The sequence below is a fragment of the Pleurodeles waltl genome, chromosome 3_1 (genome assembly GCF_031143425.1).
Source record: "Pleurodeles waltl isolate 20211129_DDA chromosome 3_1, aPleWal1.hap1.20221129, whole genome shotgun sequence".
In the NCBI taxonomy this organism is placed as follows: domain Eukaryota; kingdom Metazoa; phylum Chordata; class Amphibia; order Caudata; family Salamandridae; genus Pleurodeles; species Pleurodeles waltl.
The window spans coordinates 549,799,714-549,817,823 of record NC_090440.1 but is presented as its reverse complement, the minus strand read 5'-3'; the positions used below and the strand labels follow the sequence as shown (position 1 = coordinate 549,817,823).

The 18,110-nt window shown below is 43.3% G+C and overlaps 1 protein-coding gene across 2 annotated transcripts in view; it reads left to right on the top strand.

Annotated features, from left to right (window-relative positions):
* Positions 1-18,110, top strand: part of SLC24A1 (solute carrier family 24 member 1) — a 232,857-nt gene that overhangs the window by 160,600 nt on the left and 54,147 nt on the right. For both annotated transcript variants that reach the window (XM_069222907.1, XM_069222906.1), the window contains one exon: positions 12,367-12,494. In XM_069222907.1, coding sequence (XP_069079008.1) covers positions 12,367-12,494 — 128 coding nt within the window. The remainder of the gene's footprint in view (positions 1-12,366; positions 12,495-18,110) is intronic.

Genomic DNA, 18,110 nt, shown 5'->3' with positions numbered 1-18,110 from the left:
GCCTCTCAACCAATAACCCAATTTCTCACAGTGGGCCACAAACATTTTCAGCTTGCCATGCTCCCTTGTGGCCCCTTGGATGTTGGCAAAGATGATACCTGTGGTTGCAGTGTAACTTCAGGGGTCAAGAGATCCAGTCTTCCCCTGTCTTGATGGCTGCTGCTGAAGGTGGACTCGCCTCAGTGAATCGTAGACCACATCAAGATGACAGCGAACCACCAACATTTTTGGGCTCATTATCACTGTTCCCTTCCATTAGAAACATCCGGGATACGGCATATGTTCAATCCTTTGTCCATAACATTCAGTCTATGATCCCAGTGTTTCAGCCTCAGTCCTGGATCTCAGTGAAGATGGCATTGAGGCGGCTCGGACTATTGACCTCTTGCATTTTGCTGGTTGAACATGCCATGTGGCACATGCAGGCTGTGCAGTAGGATCTGAATGCTCAGTGGGCACAACACCAGGGATTTCCTTCATTATTGTATCTGGGTTTTTGAGGAGACTGTAAAAGATTTGCAGTGATATCTGCTTGACTGCAATTGGATTAGCAGCAGACTCCTCTAACAACCCCTATCAGGAGGTGCTGGTGGTGAAGGATATGTTGCTACTTGGTTGGCGAGGTCACCAGGGAGAGGAGATCATAGAACTCTACCAGAGACTCACCTTCACATCAGCCTGATGGGGTTGAAGGCCATTTCCTTGGTGTTGAAAGCCTTCCATCTGTCCAAGAAGGGGAGGAAGTTTCATGTCCTCACAGACAACACCACTGCCATGTGGTATTGCAACAAGCAGTGCAGAATTGGGTCCTGTCTCTTTGCTGGGTTTTTCTGAATCATCAGGGCATCTCCACAGTCATACACCACCTGGATGGATCCTTAAACGCCTGGGTGGACAAACTCAGCTGTTGACTTCTAGCAGATCACAAATGGCAGCTACATCCTGAGGTGGTGCAGGACGTCTTGCACTAGTGTGCAGAGCCCTGGCTCAATCTCTTTGCCACTGCTGAAAATGTACATTATCCAAACTTTTGCACATTGAACTCTCCCAGACGGCTATCTCTCTGAGACACACTCAGTCTGGAGTAGAGCACAGGTGTCCTATATGCCTTTCTATCACTACCTCCTGTGCCTGCAAGTTCTGAAAAAGATCAAGAATTACCAGGCCTAAGTCACACCAGTCACTCAAGGTTGGAGCAAGAGAGTGTGTTCCCGGAACTTCTGGGAATGAGCATGTTTCCTCTTGTCAGGCTGTCTCTTCAGATTGCAGCAGCAGGGCAGGATCCTGCAGCCAGGCTGTACAATATACACCTCCTTGCATGGAGATTGAGTGGCGGCAACTGACGTTTGACCTGCCTCTTTAAGTAGTGGATATTTTTCTACCAGCAAGGAGGCCTTCCACAAAAGCAATTTATGTGGGATGCTGGGAGAAGTTTGTGACTTGGTGTCACCCGCTATATGGACACATTGCAAACTAGATTACCAGATATGTTATGGCTTGTGTTGTCTTCTTCCCAGCAATGACTTGCTCTGGGCAATTTTAAGGGTTACTTGTCGATACTCACAGCCTTTTTGCATTTTCCAAACCATCTGTCCTCATTCAGCTCTCCTGTTATGAAGCATTTCCTCAAAGGTTTGGGCAACATATTCCCCTCTAAACCTTTAAAATCCTAGCAAGAACCATAAGAACTACAGATTCATGTTAAAGAACTTTCCAGGAGGATAACATTCTGAAACCTAACACAAGTTATCTATCCCATCTAAAGGCTGTGCAAGACAATAGTAACAAACCATGTGAACTGCATCATAACCCAGGTTTTCAAATAAATGAATCAATTTAATCCATTATATGTTTGCATCAGCAATAGCTGTTTTTATTTCTTTTAACACCAAATAGATTTTTATTTTTTTATTTTAAAGTATTTTTGTATTGATGCTTGTGTGAAAGGCAGCTATGCTTTGCATTTTTGCCCAAAAGCACCTTTAATAAACTTTCCTCCATAAATAAGTCTTTTGTCAAGCCGCAGTGGGACTTCAACTTGATCCTCAGTTTCCTGATGGGCACCCCTTTTGAACTACTGCCCAGCTGTCCCTTATATCTACTAACCCTGGTTTTCCTCATTCAATTAACGTCAGCTTATCAGAAAGCCTCACGCCTCAACGGTTCATGGACCCTACACCCCCTTCTTTCCACACAAGCTGGTGCTGAGGAAAAGAGTGTCATTCCTTCCCAAGGTTGTGACAGCTTTCCACATTGATCAATCCATCACTCTTTTTTGCCCCACCTCACTCCTTGAAAGAGAAGAGCACTCACAGTTTTCACATCGATCATACAAAAGACTATCTGGTGATCATCAGCCCTTTATGGGCTTCTCTGAGGCAAAGAAAGGCTAAGCAGTGCAGAAGCACACATTGTCTGTATTAGGATTTGCTGAGCAATGTAAAGAAAAACCTCAGGACAGCAATTCCACCAGGGCTAAGGCTCCTAGCATGCAGGGTGCCACTTCTTGATGTTTGTCCGGCTGCGACGTGGGCATCGGTGCACACGTTCACCAAAAACTACTGCCTCGATAACCAGGCACAAAGAGAAGAGCATGTTGGCCATTTGACCCTACAAGACTTTTTGGTCTGAGCTCTCTAAGACTCACCTCCTTAGGGAGCACTGTTTTTGTATCTGTTCACAAGGTGAGAAATCAGAGATTAGAAGTAGCCTTCAGAAGGCAGCTGTGGACAGGTGGGCAGCAAGATGGCAGCTCTACCTTAAGCTCCACAGCACCTTCGGAGTGTGTTTGACAAGCCAGGATGGCAGCTGGAACATAATAAAGATACACACATGCGGCGGAATATGGCATGACCACGAGGGACTAACTACTGAATCAAAACCAACACATTTTAAAGCTGTGTTCCGTGGCCCGATATCTCCGCCACTACAGACCCAAATGGAGACGCTGGACCTGAGCCCCGTCACGGTGAATCCTGTGCGCCACAGATCGCTGCAAAACCATCCGAGGAATGAGTTCACAATTGCAAGGCTCACCAACATCTTTTCAAAGATCCTCGATCTCTTAGTGTCAGTAATGAAAGAGCACCTGCACCCAGCACTCACACAAAACTGAGCACGTCTTACTTCAAAGCAGCCCACGCTCCGGAGGGGATCGCACGTCTGCGCACCCATACCAGGTGAATGTGACTTATTAGCAGACGCTTGACAAACTGAGGAAATACCAAGAAATTTAACCATCTCTGCAAGGCCACCACCGCAGATAGTTGAGGCCTATTGCCAGCCAATCTCGTGTTAGCAACATCTCTCATCCCCTAACAATATCAGCAGTGACTAACTCGATATGTTTGAAATCGTACTCCTCCACCGCTCGCTTTTCATACTGCAGCCCTGTTGCTGTGCCTGATTTTAAGTCTAGCAGTATTGGAACCCAATGAAACTGGGCTTGAGCATACCAAGGACTCACTGCTATCCACTGACATCTGCTCCTTCAACAGAATCTAGCTATTCATTAACCCATAGACTCCGTAGAGATTTGCACAGTTAAAGTCTAAAATATGATGCTATTAATAAAAGACAGAAATACACTTGTGAGTCTCAATGTCTGCACCCAGGCATAATAGCCAAACAATAAGTTATACTCAGATTCTCAATAAGCGGCTCCCATGCCTGCTCTCAACCTCAGTCACCGAGACTGATTGGGTATCCTAGGCCCTCTGTTCACAATGAGGCCTCTTCCGTGAAAACGAGAGTAAAGCAGAGTGTCAGAGAAAGAGTACATACCTGTGTGTGTATTACCTTACATGAGCTGCAGAATAATATTTAGGGTCCCACTTCTCTTTCTGAAATCTGGCGGGCAGGCCTGAACCTCCCACTACCTTACAGTCAATACTCATGAAACTCAACTCTGTACATGACATAGCCCAGAACACCAAAACAAACACAGACTTACTTCAGGTTGAAGGACCTAACAATAAAAATCTCCAATGCTGATACTAGAATAAGTACAGTGGAAAACTATACAAATGCCCAATCCAAACATCTACAAAGCCTTGAATGGTCCATATCTTCTCTGAAAAGATAACTCACAGCCCATGAGGACCACAACAGGAGGAGCAATCTTTGCATCTTCAGTGCTAGAAGGCACTGAAAACTCAGCCTCCTCGTGACAGATTTCCTAATTGCCTGGATCCCAGAGACACACCAGCTCACCTTCAAAGATAGACTTTGTGCCTGATTACGACCTTGGCGGATGGGATACTCCATCACAAACATGACAGATATTCCGCCCACCATTTTACAAGTTACATAGGATTTTATGATACTTGTAATACAGTGGATGGTGGGCAATATCCATCACATTTGTGATGGAGTACCCCATCCGGCAAGGTCGTAATCAGGCCCTTTGAGATTGAAAGGGCCTCTAGGGTTCCAACTAATAAACCCAAAAATATGTCGAACCCAAGACCCCAGATTTTCAAACCTCAATGCCACAAACATATGTAACAAATCTTAGTGCATATTAGAAAAGCCTAAATTATCCAGTGGCAAGGTCACAGAATTTCCATCTCTCAGGACTATTCTAGAGAGACTGTTATTTGTCGAAAGGGCATCCTGAATCTAAGGAAATGACTCACAGACATGGAAACCCCATTCTCTTTCTCAGGCCCATTGAAAGTCCATATTTCCTTCAGAGGCCTAACCAAAATCTTCACAGTACTGTTAGACCTTACAATCTTCCTTGACAACGTAACGGAGTCACGGATGGACTCGGACTCTCAACCTGGCACTTCAGCAAATCTTCGCACGTCCTGAGTTATCTAAAATTCTCTTGGGTTGAACCTGTCACTACAGTCATATCCGTTTGTTGTCGAGCAGATTTCAACTGATAGTTGCTGTCTGTTTCTTATTTCAAGGTGGAAGTTCCTACTTTAGACATAAATGCTCCTGATTGGGTTAGAGAACTTATGTTTTTTGTAGCTCATCACTAGGCCTGTACCATGTTTAGCTTGTATAAGCTCTTGTTTACTAGCTCAGAGATGTTTACTTTGTATGCAATAATAAGACAGTCCTATCTTCGTAGCTGCATCTAGTCTTGCAATCACTAAAAGTAATGGTGCCACATTATCAGAAGGTAACACATACTACCTTTACTATGATGTAATGTTGATTTCCAATAGAAGTTGCAACATTGTAATACCAACAAACAGGTGTATAACTTGCAGAGGCGCACATCTACCTTCAGGGTGTGGCAGAGGATACGCCTTCCAATTGCACACACATGGGTAAGCAACGCCAGTCACGGAGGTGGGTTTTCTGCTCTACACAAGTTAGTACATCTATTGACCACTACACTCCTCTTACGAATGATTACATATGGGTAACGTCACCAGGCCTTTCTCTCTTAATGCAGCTGGACACTCTGTTAATCACTCTTTTTTGTGGAATCATTTCTGGTTGTATGTGTTACTTTTACCCGGACAAAACTGCTAGGTTCCAGAAAGATGTCTAAATACAGGTACCTGGACTGTTTTTCCTTGATCCAAACAGAGTATGTTATATGTTCGTTATCTGCACGATTGTTGGTTGGAAATGTTTAAATTCTTTTACGCCATGACACCTCTCACATTCTTGCATTTATATCCTCCTTCCCTTGCATGTCTTCGATCCCAGCTGGCACACTCCACCCACACCCCACACCAGACACACCTGCTGCTCCCGTGCTCCATTACGACTCTCCCCACGCACCTCGTCTCCTACAGCCATCCCCTGGTGGAAAGGGGCTTTTGCTTGCCTCTGGGACACTCTGGAGCCCATTGAGACGCCCTAGTTGTTTGTTATCTCCTCCCCATGCTCTCCTAGTAACCCTCCCTAGTGGGCTTTCTGTCACGATGTTGAGCTGTATACGTACCCCAAGGGCCTGTTCAGACCCCCCAACATCTAGATTGCCATACAATGCCTGTCTAAATGTCCAATGTCCTCAATAAATGTTACCTCCTTAAATACCAAGGGGCTGAACACCCAATTAAGAGATCTAAAATATTAGATTACAGTAAGGAATTTTGACTTATTACTCCTACAAGAGACCAGGATAGGCTTCAAAGAAGCCCTGCCATTGAGGAAAGGCTGGGTGTCAGACATAACCTGCTCTGAAGCATGCAGTAACAAAATGGGGTTAATACCCTATTTTCCAAGAGGTCTGGCTTAAATATAATTGCATCTGAGTACAGCGCCAATGGCATATGGCTACTTGCAAGAAAAAACATTGAAGATGACGACCTATATGTCATGAACATTTACTCCCCCAACATAGACTATCCAAATTCGTGGCGCACTCTTATAGTAAATAATTAGCAGACATTCCAAAAGACTCTAAAACCGTGGCAGGAGGAGAATTTAACCTCCCGGTGGACCCTATCCTAGACCGACACTCGGTGTTTAAATGCAGAATGCATAGGGCCCATAAACAGACACTCAACTTGTGCTCATTTCACTGCCTCCTAGATCTCTGGCGATTACACAATCCCAAGGGTAGTGACTTCACTTTTTTCTCCCCACCTCACTCTAGTTTCTCTCATATTGAATATCTCCTTGTAGATCTTTCACTTTTAAATGCCACTTCCAAAGCTAAAATCCACCTGTTCCTCGTATCTGACCACGCTGCAATCTCAGTGTCCATGATTAAGCTTCCCGACAAACTAGAAAATCTAACTTGGCGTCTAAATACAGAAATTCTAGAACACACACCAAACAATGCAGACTTAGAGAACGAAATTGCTAACTTTAAAAAAAGAAAACGAACATTTGTTTAAATCTCCAATAATTCTATGGGATGCGTTTAAATGCACAATAAGTGAACAAATCATAAAACAGATGTCCAAGAAAAATAGAAAAAATCAAGAACACTCTTCAATCCCTATATGCTGAAATCAAGAACAAAGAGAAAGAGTTTAGGCACTCTAACAATAAGTCCCTACTTAATGATATCAAACAATTAAAATACCCATTTAACTCTATAATTAGCAGATGGGCCTACCTTGGCATACATGCCCAAAAATCTAGACAACTCCTATTTCGTAACAGTGCCGGCAAATGGCTTGCATCTACCCTCAAATTTAACAATTTCAACAAACAAATTAGTCACATTAAGAACTGAGACGGTACCTAAAAATTCAAAACCAAGACATCCTTAAAGGTATTCAAAGCATTCTGCTCTCGGAAGCTCTCCGGGCCCCACCGACCATGCCAGAATCCTCAGCTTTATCCCGGACTCAGCTCTTTCAATGAATCGCCAAGTCAGCGCAGTATACTCCACCTATTTCAACACCATGTGCATGCTTCGGAAGATCTGCAAATGGATCCCAACCAAATCCAAAAGAACAGTCGCCCAGTCCCTCATCAGCAGCCGCCTGGACTACGGCAACGCACTCTATGCCGGAAACACCACCAAGGTACGGAAAAGACTGCAACGCATCCAGAACGCCTCCGCTCGTCTCAACAAGAACGCCCCCAAACACAGCCACACCTCTGCCCTACTGAGGGACCTGCACTAGCTCCCAATAGACAAGAGAATTACATTCAAACTTCTCATGCACGCCAACAAATCCCTTCACAACGCCAGACCAGAATACCTCAACCACAGACTCCATTTCTACACGCCCACCAGACAGCTCCGCTCAGCCGACCTCACCCTCGCCGCCGTCCCACACGTCTGGAAGGCCACAGCAGGAGGAAGATCCTTCTCCCTCTAGGCTGCCAACACCTGGAACTCTCTTCCCATCTACCTCAGAAGATCTCCCACACTATCGCAATTCAGAAAAGATCTCAATACTCTTCGGCCGATCCCCTCTGTTCATCGACGACTACTCACTTACTGCCCTCCTCCCCCAGCGCCTTGAGACCCTAGTGGGTGACTAGCTGCGCTTTACAAGTGTAATGATTGATTGAAGGCTCTACACTCCGCAATCGTCATGCAATAAAGACAAGTGTCTAGATTTTCTTAGTTCTCTTTCCGTCTCCTGAATTTATGATGATGACAAAGCTTATTTAAACAAACCAATAGAAATGGAAGAGATTGTGAAGGCTATAAAATCTGTTCCACTGGGGAAAGCACCAGGACCTGATGGCCTCACTATTGTTTTCTATAAAAGTTTCACAACTTTGCTCAGTAGACATCTTAAAAATACCCTAGACAATTTTGTATTACATGTTAAGCCACGATTGTGGTCATCCCCAAAGAGGGTAAAGATCATTCTGACCCCAAGAACTTTTGCCCTATCTCTCTTCTAAATATGGAAACCAAAATTTCTGCCAAAATTCTAGCTAACAGATTAGAAAAATACATCCCTAACCTGATATACAACTCACAAACAGGATTCGTCAAAGGTCGCCTTGCCAGAGACAACACTCGCACATCCTGCCACATAATAGAGAAGGCCCGCCTTTCCTCACTACCAACAGCCACAATAGCACTCAGCCCGAAAAGGCTTTTGACAAAGTTTCCTGGTCCTTGCTCTGCGCTGTAGTTGAGTCCCATAAACTCAGTGACTCATTTATTAACATGGTGTTTGCGCTATACGCGAATCCCAAAACCAACATCAGGATCAACGGCACAACCTCCACCTTTTTTGATTTTCACCAAGGTATAAAACAGGGATGCTATCTATCCCCCCTACTCTTCTTGCTTACCATTAACCACCCTTCTCAAATTACCTAATGTAAAAGGTCTCAAATTTGGTGATAATGTGTATAAAACAGCAGCATATGCCGATGATATCCTTATCTTTTTGGAGGACACCGAATGCGCTATCCGATGCATTATCAACATAATTCATAAGTACTTGGAGGTATCCAGATATACTTTAAATAAAGAAAAAACAAGGTATTCCCTCTAAACCTATTATGCCTTCCTTCACACGTAGGTGAGTCAGGACTTAAGTGGCAAACCAAACTATTTAAATATTTAGGAATCTGGTTCTGTAAAGATTTACCAGACACACTACTTCGTAATGAATCTCAGACAACCACCATGGTTAGAGATCGCCTGAATGCATGATCGCCCAACTTTATCTTGTGGTGGGGTAGACTTGAAACCCTCAAGATGATGATCACAACAATAGTGAATTTGTTGTCATCCATGCTACCCCTGAAACCCACGCCCTCATTTTTTCAGGAAATAGATACAATTACATCCAAGTTTCTGTAGAGTGATGAAAGAGCAAGACTTTCATGTAAATCCCTTAGAATGAGCTATCCCCGTGGTGGATGTAAACTACCGAATTGGAACCTCTATCAATCAGCCTTCTTGGAGGCTCAGGGTTCTGTCTGGCTAACCCCAGAAATGCCACACCTTGGGTACATATTGAATGTGACGTATGTTCCCCTTTCAGTACGACTTCCTTTATCACAATGTCGAAATTAGGCCACCTCACTCCCATCGCATACATATGGATGCAGCTAATGCGCTGAAACTGATAGAAAACATCTGCTGGTCTCTATTCAAAACTCCAGTTGGGCGTTACTGTGGTTTAACCCCAAAATCAATGCTGAAATTACTCCACACATTGCACTTTTGAGGGACCTCTACTCTAGCAACAATGACCCACTCCCTTTTTCAGCTCTGGCTAAAACGTACAACCTACCCAACTTAGATTTTTACAGTTTCTGAAAGGTACACTCTTCAAACTCAATCTTTTTAATCACCCGACACTTACAACCTGACTCGCCCTATGGCAACAGTCTGGTCACATTGCCTCCAAAATCTACAAGTTCTTATCCTACCCACAACTTTCACAGAACTTGATTATAAACTAAAAATGGACCAAATACTTCGACACAGGAGTTTTTGTTTATATTCCTGTCGATGGCTGGCAGAAAATTGGCAAATTCTCTCTATGAAACAAGATCGCTCCCTGCTTATCCAATCAAAGGTCTTTACAATGACCTCCTACACTGGACCCCATCCAGATTACATAACCTAAACTTGCAAATAGATGGCAAATGCTGAAATTGTAACCAAGAATCTTGCTCATTTCAACACATGTTCTTTGAATGTCAATTTCTTATCCCATACTGGTTACTGATACAAAAGCAGTTGTCTTCCATATTCAACACACCCATAACTCTAACCTTTCAGATGGTAGCTTTATATCCCTGGGCATCAGAGTCCAACTTGAACCTTAGGCATAATGAAATGGCTCTATTAGATCTTCTCCTGACCACTGCAGTAAAGGTCATTCTTTCAGAATGAAAATCATTCCACCATCTATCACACCATACATGGTGGGCATGGGTATCACACTTCAGAGGGGCACATAGTTCACAACACCGAAATCATTCTGCGCACCCCAATTGTTAGTGTCGTATGGCAACCCATAGACCAATACATAGAATTAAACTCATTAATTCTTGCAGCGCAACTTATATAAGCACACATTTAATCCGATATAGCAGATACCCACACCCCACCTCCCCCAAATCCCTTACTTCTCCCTCCCCCCCACCCCCAGTTCCTGGGTTCACTCTGGACTCGTACTGACTACCAAGGTGACACACCATAATGATATACACCTCAGAAAGACACACATTTACCAAGTTCTAAACATACTAAAACAATATTCCTGATAACGGTCACCAACCTAATCTGCTTGATGTTTTCTGTTAAGAGAGTTCATTATGTGGGTCTTACAAATTCTCAATGTTTTCTATCATATTGGTGATTGTTATTTGATGCAGCCACTTTAAATTTCTCGTCTGCCCAGCATACCTCGAGGCGGTAGCAATGTATATGTATGAACAAGCAATTCCTCTTGCCTACATCGTACGTCACATGCCTGTTACCATTGTTGCTGTTGCTTATCATCTTTCTGTATCGCTATGATAACTGACCACAAGATTATTTCCCCTCTTAAAATAAATTAAATAATTCAGAACAAAAAAGAAGTAACTATCAGAAGAACAGGCTACTTACCTCTGGTAAAGCTCTTTCTGGTGGATACTCTATATCTAACTGCAGAGTCCCCATGACTCTCATATCTCCCTGACCTGTGGGCTGAGCTCTTTTCCATCTAAACAAGGACACAATATTAGAGATGTGCACACTGGCGTTATTTATCACAATTGGGCTCCAAGTCCAAGGGCACGGATGATTTTCAGAAAGAAACTGATGTCAGAGCGCATGGGTGGCACCTATATATGGCTCATGTCATCACTTCTAGGGAAGAGCCCAGTCAACACAGAGCCGTACGACAGCACCAACTGGCGCACAGGGGCTATGCTGAAAAACCTTCCTGATACGGTCTGCCACCTGGGGATATTCAGAATCTGCAGTTAGATAAAGTATCCACCAGAAAGCACATAACTGCATTTGAGTAACTTGTTCAAAAACTCCATTCACTAGTTTATGTGAAATGTGATTGACACATCTACTCAAAAAATTACTAGCACTAAATCTGCATGTTTTCACTGACAATCTCAATAAGGATAACAAGGAACCTGAATTATTGCTAATGTCTATTGTTTGCCACTAGGCTTAGTCTATAGTATTTTGGGAGCACAGCAGGAGGGCACATACACTGTTGTTGCTGATTCAATAGCTTTTCTGTCTATCTGGACGAGCAGAAGTCATCTGCATGTAATGTATGACAAAGGATGTATGAGGGATTTAAGGTCCCAACACTCTTCTATTGCATCGCTCGCCATAAGAAATTAGTGATCCATAAAAGCACAACACATGTATTTTGTTTCTTCCTAGAAAATTATCTCAACCATTAAAGTAATTTACAAATAAATATTAACATGTTTAAAAAATAGGAGACTTTTTGACATTGTAAAACATTTAAAAAAAAGAGATGGTCGAATTTAAAGAAAAATATTTTACACATTGATATAAATATTCTTAAACATAGGACATAACTTGAATGAATACACTTGAAAATAAAATATTTTGAAACACAGCAATGGTAATCGTTGGTTCTGTCCTAATTTATGCCACAGAGGCCGTTTTTACTCAAACAAACGCGATCCAAACATGTCGAAGAAAGTGCGGAAATAGGAAACGTACTATAGGTGCGAAATAACTGGAGATGTAAAAGTGCAGTGTACCCTCTTGTACAGAATATGAAAAGCATTGACAGGAAAGGACCAACTTGGAGACCAGAGGCCAGTGGCGATGGGCAGTACTCTGCTTCGACTCCGACACTGCTTCCTGCATTTTGTTCCTTGTTTGATTAATTTTCTCAGCAGAATTATTCATTAATGCAAAAACACATATTGCTGGTGGAATGTTCAGCTCTTTGTCTAGACAGGATTTCGCCTCCCTGTTCAGGCCCCTAAAACGTGTCACAACACCCCCTTTCTCATCCTCAGCAGCAGAAGGGGAAAAGCCAGACGGAGATCCCCCGACGGTTATCAACGTGAAGGTCTCACCCCCAACTGGTTCTGAACCTTCCAAAGAGGAGGACGGTGAGGACGGGGACAAACCTCGAGAAGGACAGGTACCAATCAAGCATCCAACATATGATTTCGGCAACAGCATCTTTTTTAGAGGTCAAAACACTTGGGGCTATTCTGTTGTCTGGGAACACGTGCGCAGTCAAGATAGCTATATGGAATGCGAGAGGTTGAATTTTGATTTGCTTAAACTGCATTACAAGGTTCATACCAGGGATAACATTTGACCCCACATTTAGTAATCTCCACTCTGCATAAACTCCTGTGGAATGAATGTTAGTCCCAGCAAAGCTGCCCTGAGCCAAAGACTTTAAACATGAGTGGCTCAAACATGCAACTGATCACACACACAATAGTAACAGAAGTGAATGTGCAAAGTGTCCTGGCTTTTACCAGAAGTGGGTAAAGTCGTCAACCTCACAACTGCATTATTTTAAATTATGCCAGCTTTGTGTATAATGAAGTTGGTAAAGTTTAACAAATGGGAACTAAAGAAACACCTGCACTGATTACTTTCCTCTTTGCGCACCTGGCCAGGACTGTGGCTCAAGGCAGCAGATTTCTTTTTTAGGTCAAAGCCTACCAGGCAGCACAGCTGTCTGGTTTGCTAAAGACATCTTGAGGACTTTCAGAAAGTTGACCTAGGAGTGCCTTCTGCTCGTTGATTACTATTGGATTTGTGGTTTGTAACTCACACTTTCTGGCTTTCCATTTGCTGCCTTTATTTACTTTAGGCTCTCCAGGTTCAGCACATCACTCCCATTGCCTAAAGTGTGTTTTCTGTATTCTTCCACAAACTCGCTTTCTGTTAACAGGCTTTTAACCCATTTTCTTATCTTGTCACATCTGCTGTGCATTCAAAGACCAAGGACAAATGTCAGGTGCTGTCTATCAAGGGTGCTTGTTTACTTTTCTTTTTCTGACTTCAAAGTGCTAGGATTTATGTGACAATCATGCTGAATTCTGGAGTTAGGGAAGAGTTTTTTCCTAGCGTACAACAACATTTAAATGAACTGTGTAAGTATTTCAACATATATCAGAATTATGAACGCACAAGAGAAGCACATTTTTTGTAATTTCTGAAGTGTGTTGTAAACAAATACTTTAGTATAATCAAAATGAATCATTAAACTAACTGATGTAATTTCCACACATTTTCATCTGTGCACTGTATAGTTTTATTAGTAAAACTGTATGTCTGTCAAATGTAATGGTAATTTCAGTTGAAAATGTGTTGTCTGTAATAGCAGTGTCCTGCCACACCATGAATACTCCACTCCACTCCGCTGTACACTGCACCACTCCACTCTACACCACTGCGTGCTACAACTCTCTACTCTACCCTCTACCACTCTACTCTGCCAATGCACTCCTCTCCACTCTACATCACTGCACTTTACACCACACCAGTCTAGGCCTCACCAATCAACTCTACATCTTCACTTCATGCTATGCCACTCTGCAACACTGCACTCTATGCCACTGCTCTCTATGTCAATGCACTCTTCACCAATGCACTTTACTCTATAACACTCAACTCTATGCCCCTGCACTCTACGCCAATCCACTATAAGCCACTCTAATCTACTCTACACCACTGTACTCTATGCCACTGCAATATACACCACTTTACTCTATTCCATTACACTCTATGCCACTCTACACAACTGCACTATACCCTGCACTACTCCACTCTATGCCACTTAACTCTACTCTGAAGCAATCTACTCTACTCCCCTCCATTCTATGCCACTGCACTTTACGCCATTCTACTCTTACCCACTGCACTCTACGCCATTGCACTCTTCACAACTGCACTCAATATCACTGCACTCCATGTCACTGCACTCTACTGTACATCACTGTACTCTACACCACTGCTCTCTATGCCACTCTACACCAATGCACTATGACACTCTACTCTGCAAAACTGCACTCTCTACCATTGAACTCTACGCCACTCTACTCTGCACTAATCCACTCTATGCCGCTGCACTCTATGCTACTGCACTCTATGGCACTGTGCTCTACTACGTACTCTACACCATTGCACTCTTTTCCACTTGACCCTACCCTGTGTCCCTGCCTTCTGCATCATTAAACTCTGTGCTACTCCACTCTGCACCACTCTACGCCACTCTATCCTATGTCACTGCATGCTACGCCACTCTACTCTGCACCACTCTACTCTATGCCACTCCACTCTGCTCCTCTCTACTCTGCGCCTTTCCAGTCTCCGCTACTCCACTCTGCACCATTGCACTCTACTATGCATCACTCTAATCTACACCAGTGCATTCCACGATGCTGCATTGAATGCAGCTGAAATCAATGCCTCTGCACTCTACACCACTCGACACCAAATAACTCTACACCAGTCTACTCCACTCTATGCCACTCCAGTGTATGCACTCTACGCAACTCCACATTATGCCACTCCAATAAACAACGCTCTCTGACACTCCACTCTACAACACTGTACTCCACTCTTCACCATTCCACTGTACGACACTCCACACCACTCTCCTCTATGCCAATAACTTTTAACCATGCTGAACAGCAGCCACGCAGGTGTAGAACATGGCTAAACCACATTGCCAAGTCAATAGCCCTAGCATAGGTGCAAACTATTGGCTTTGCCAGTGCTTCTTAGGTTTTGTCTACAGACAGCATTTTTAAGAGTCTATTATTGAAGCCCTATTGTGTACCGCACCAATATTTAGAGTATTGAGTTTAAATGTGTTGTCTTTCTTTTGAATCTCATTTGATTGTTTATTATTCACTGGCTTTTTTTCTATGTTTGGGTCTGCTCCTCCCCTGGAGCATAACTTCTCTAGTATCCTTTTGATTGTTTGACTTTACTCATTCCACTGTTCACATCATAGCTGTTATAACTACTTTTTTTCTTCTTTTTGAACACCTCATGGGCGTTCATACTTTTTCATGTTCTATCCCTGATGTGTTCCTTACCCAGACCCATCTCTGTACTGTCCGTGCTGTTCCCAGCTGTCGTTAAATCGGAGCAATAGGTTTATTTTTGCCAGGTTCACTAACAAGCAGGCTTTATTGGGTTGTTTTTCTTTTACCTCCTGCATTCTTCGTATTGCACAAAAGTCCTGGCCTTGGCAGACAAAGGCAGCATTTATGGCGCGGGGGAGGAGGGGGCTGACTGAGCAGAACACCAAATGGCAATAGAATCTGTTACAGTTCTGAGTTATATGGAAAGTAAATTCGGCTTTGGCAAATGTTATCCTTTAATTTCTGACACTTCCTTATTGACGGTCTCAGACAACTGTTATGTTAATTTATGTACTCCCAGCTACATCTCTGTGTTATTTCTAAGCTGGGTCATGTGCAACAGACTTTTAAACTCAGTTCAGAGTTTCCTTAATTAACAATATTTGGAAAATAAACCATGCAGGCTATAAAGGTTGAACAGTTTGAATTTGGTGGTCAGTTTCAAGATAATTTAGAGATATGTTTTCTTTCTCCCCAGTATTTTGAAATGTGTTTTTCTTTTACTGCTTTAACAATGGCTTACAAACAAGCTTTGGCAAGCCAAGAGCTTAGCACTTGAACTATAAAGAGGAGAGTATTGGCTTTGTCAGTGCATGTTTTTCTGTAGTACTACACTTCTTTCCCCGCTTCTGTGAGTCAGAAAGCCGTACTTTTGACAGGAGCAAAAGAATATGGGACATTTGGTTACAGCGAGTGTTGGACAGAACAAGGAAGACAATGCAGGCCTCAGGCTAATTGTAGACACTTATTATTTCTTTCCAAAGTTCCATAATTCCTGCATTTCCACAATAGCTAGTTCTTCAAAATACAGTGCATTTAGCCCTGATATGACATCCTGCCTCGTTTCAGACGCAGGTGACACGGAGTGACTGACAGGTCTCAGGAGAAAGTTGAAATTTAAAATGCTGGCATACCCAAGTGGTCTCTAATCATAAGTGTAAAAGACATGCTTTTGCCCTTTTTACTTAGAGGACACAAGGATAGTTCCTGTGCATGCTCTATCAGATGCTGGCTTCCTTTCTCACTCACCTACAGACACCCGCTGCCCCAAACTGTGGCACAGACAAGACACTCACACCACAGTCTGTACACCTGGGGGCAAAGCTCCCATTAGTGCAGGAGGTGCACTGTTGCTGGGCCCCACTGCATCCCAGCCACTCGTTCTGTATTTTATTTCAGTCTCTGAGTTTCCTGAATCTCTACAGTATCACTTAGACCTCACGCTACTGTCGTTGACTCTCAAACCATATCTAGAGGACAGGCTAGGTGTCAGCTGGCTCATTCATACACAGGCAAAAGTTGTGAGATACTTAAACGGTGATATTCAGTCCTGTTCACATTTAGCAGGAAGCATTGAGTAACCCTGCCATAATAATCCTGCTGCAGCACAAGGCCTAGCCGGCATAAATACATGGCCTACATGCAAAAGCTGTACAGGGCAGGTTCTGTCACGGTCTATACTTGTCAAGGTGTCCTGGACGGGGGCAGGAGCGCTTGCCAGTTGTGCTGTCAGAGGTGCTGATTAGTGATGGGGGGACGGGCAATCAAGATTCTTTACTAGAAACCAATTGAAAATAACTTTCCCCACTGCACGGGTAGCACCATGTGTCAAGGCGCCTCATAATAAATACCACTAAGGTGCAGTGCCATATTTCAGAGTGGATCCTAGGACAAAGAATGACAAACACTTCCTAGGCTAGGGTACCACTCATATTGCAGGCACCATTGCAGACTCAGCAGCTTCCAGGTAGACATAATAGCACTTCTGATTTGCTAGAGGTTGTGGGAGGGAACACAGCGTTATATGGAAAAAGGCAAAAGTAAACCTTCAGGTGTTCCTTTTGTCCCCATGACTACAGATCTTCTACAATATTGAGTCCCTTTGGAAGCAATAGCCCCCTCTAATTTTCCACTCGTCAACTTCAAGCGATCATTAGAGTACCTCATGAGGGGTCTTAAGAGGATCTTCCTTCGCCATACTCTTCAACCCTAAACTGCATTCTACTCCACAGGATTATTGTCTGACAATAAAGCCAAGTGTAGTGAAAATGGTGACAGCCCCAACAAGGATACTCCAAACAATTATTGTACGCAGCCCTAAAAACCAGCTGGATTCTGCCGGTGGGCCCTGAGAGTATTCTGAGAAAAGTGCCCCTGGACATTTTGACCCTCCGAGAGCACAGCAGGTCAGCTATGCCTGTACCAGGACCATCGGAATTCCCTCAGCCTTTCAAAACAGGTGGTAGTCTGAACCTGATGAAGCCAGTTGGGTGTTGAGGTACTGATGTTAGACAAGTAAAGCAAAGGGGACTCTGGGCTGCCTGGAATGTCTTTCTACACTTGATTCTGGAGTTTATTTGCCCCTCTCACGCTGCATGGTGGAATGTTCCTGAATAATAAAGAGCTTTAAGAGCTTGTGGGTCACTGTCTGAACACTACAGCAGTCAAGAATGGCTTCTTTGGACTGAACTGCATTTATAGAGTTTTATCACAGAGGCTGACTTAGCTTTTCTTCAGATGTTATCCACTTGTAGACTGGTGACGTGGCTCACTGCTTCTCAATGAATCAATAATCACTATTTCGGGTTATAAAAACCATGAATGTAGTTCACAATTGAATACATTGAAAATATACAATAAAA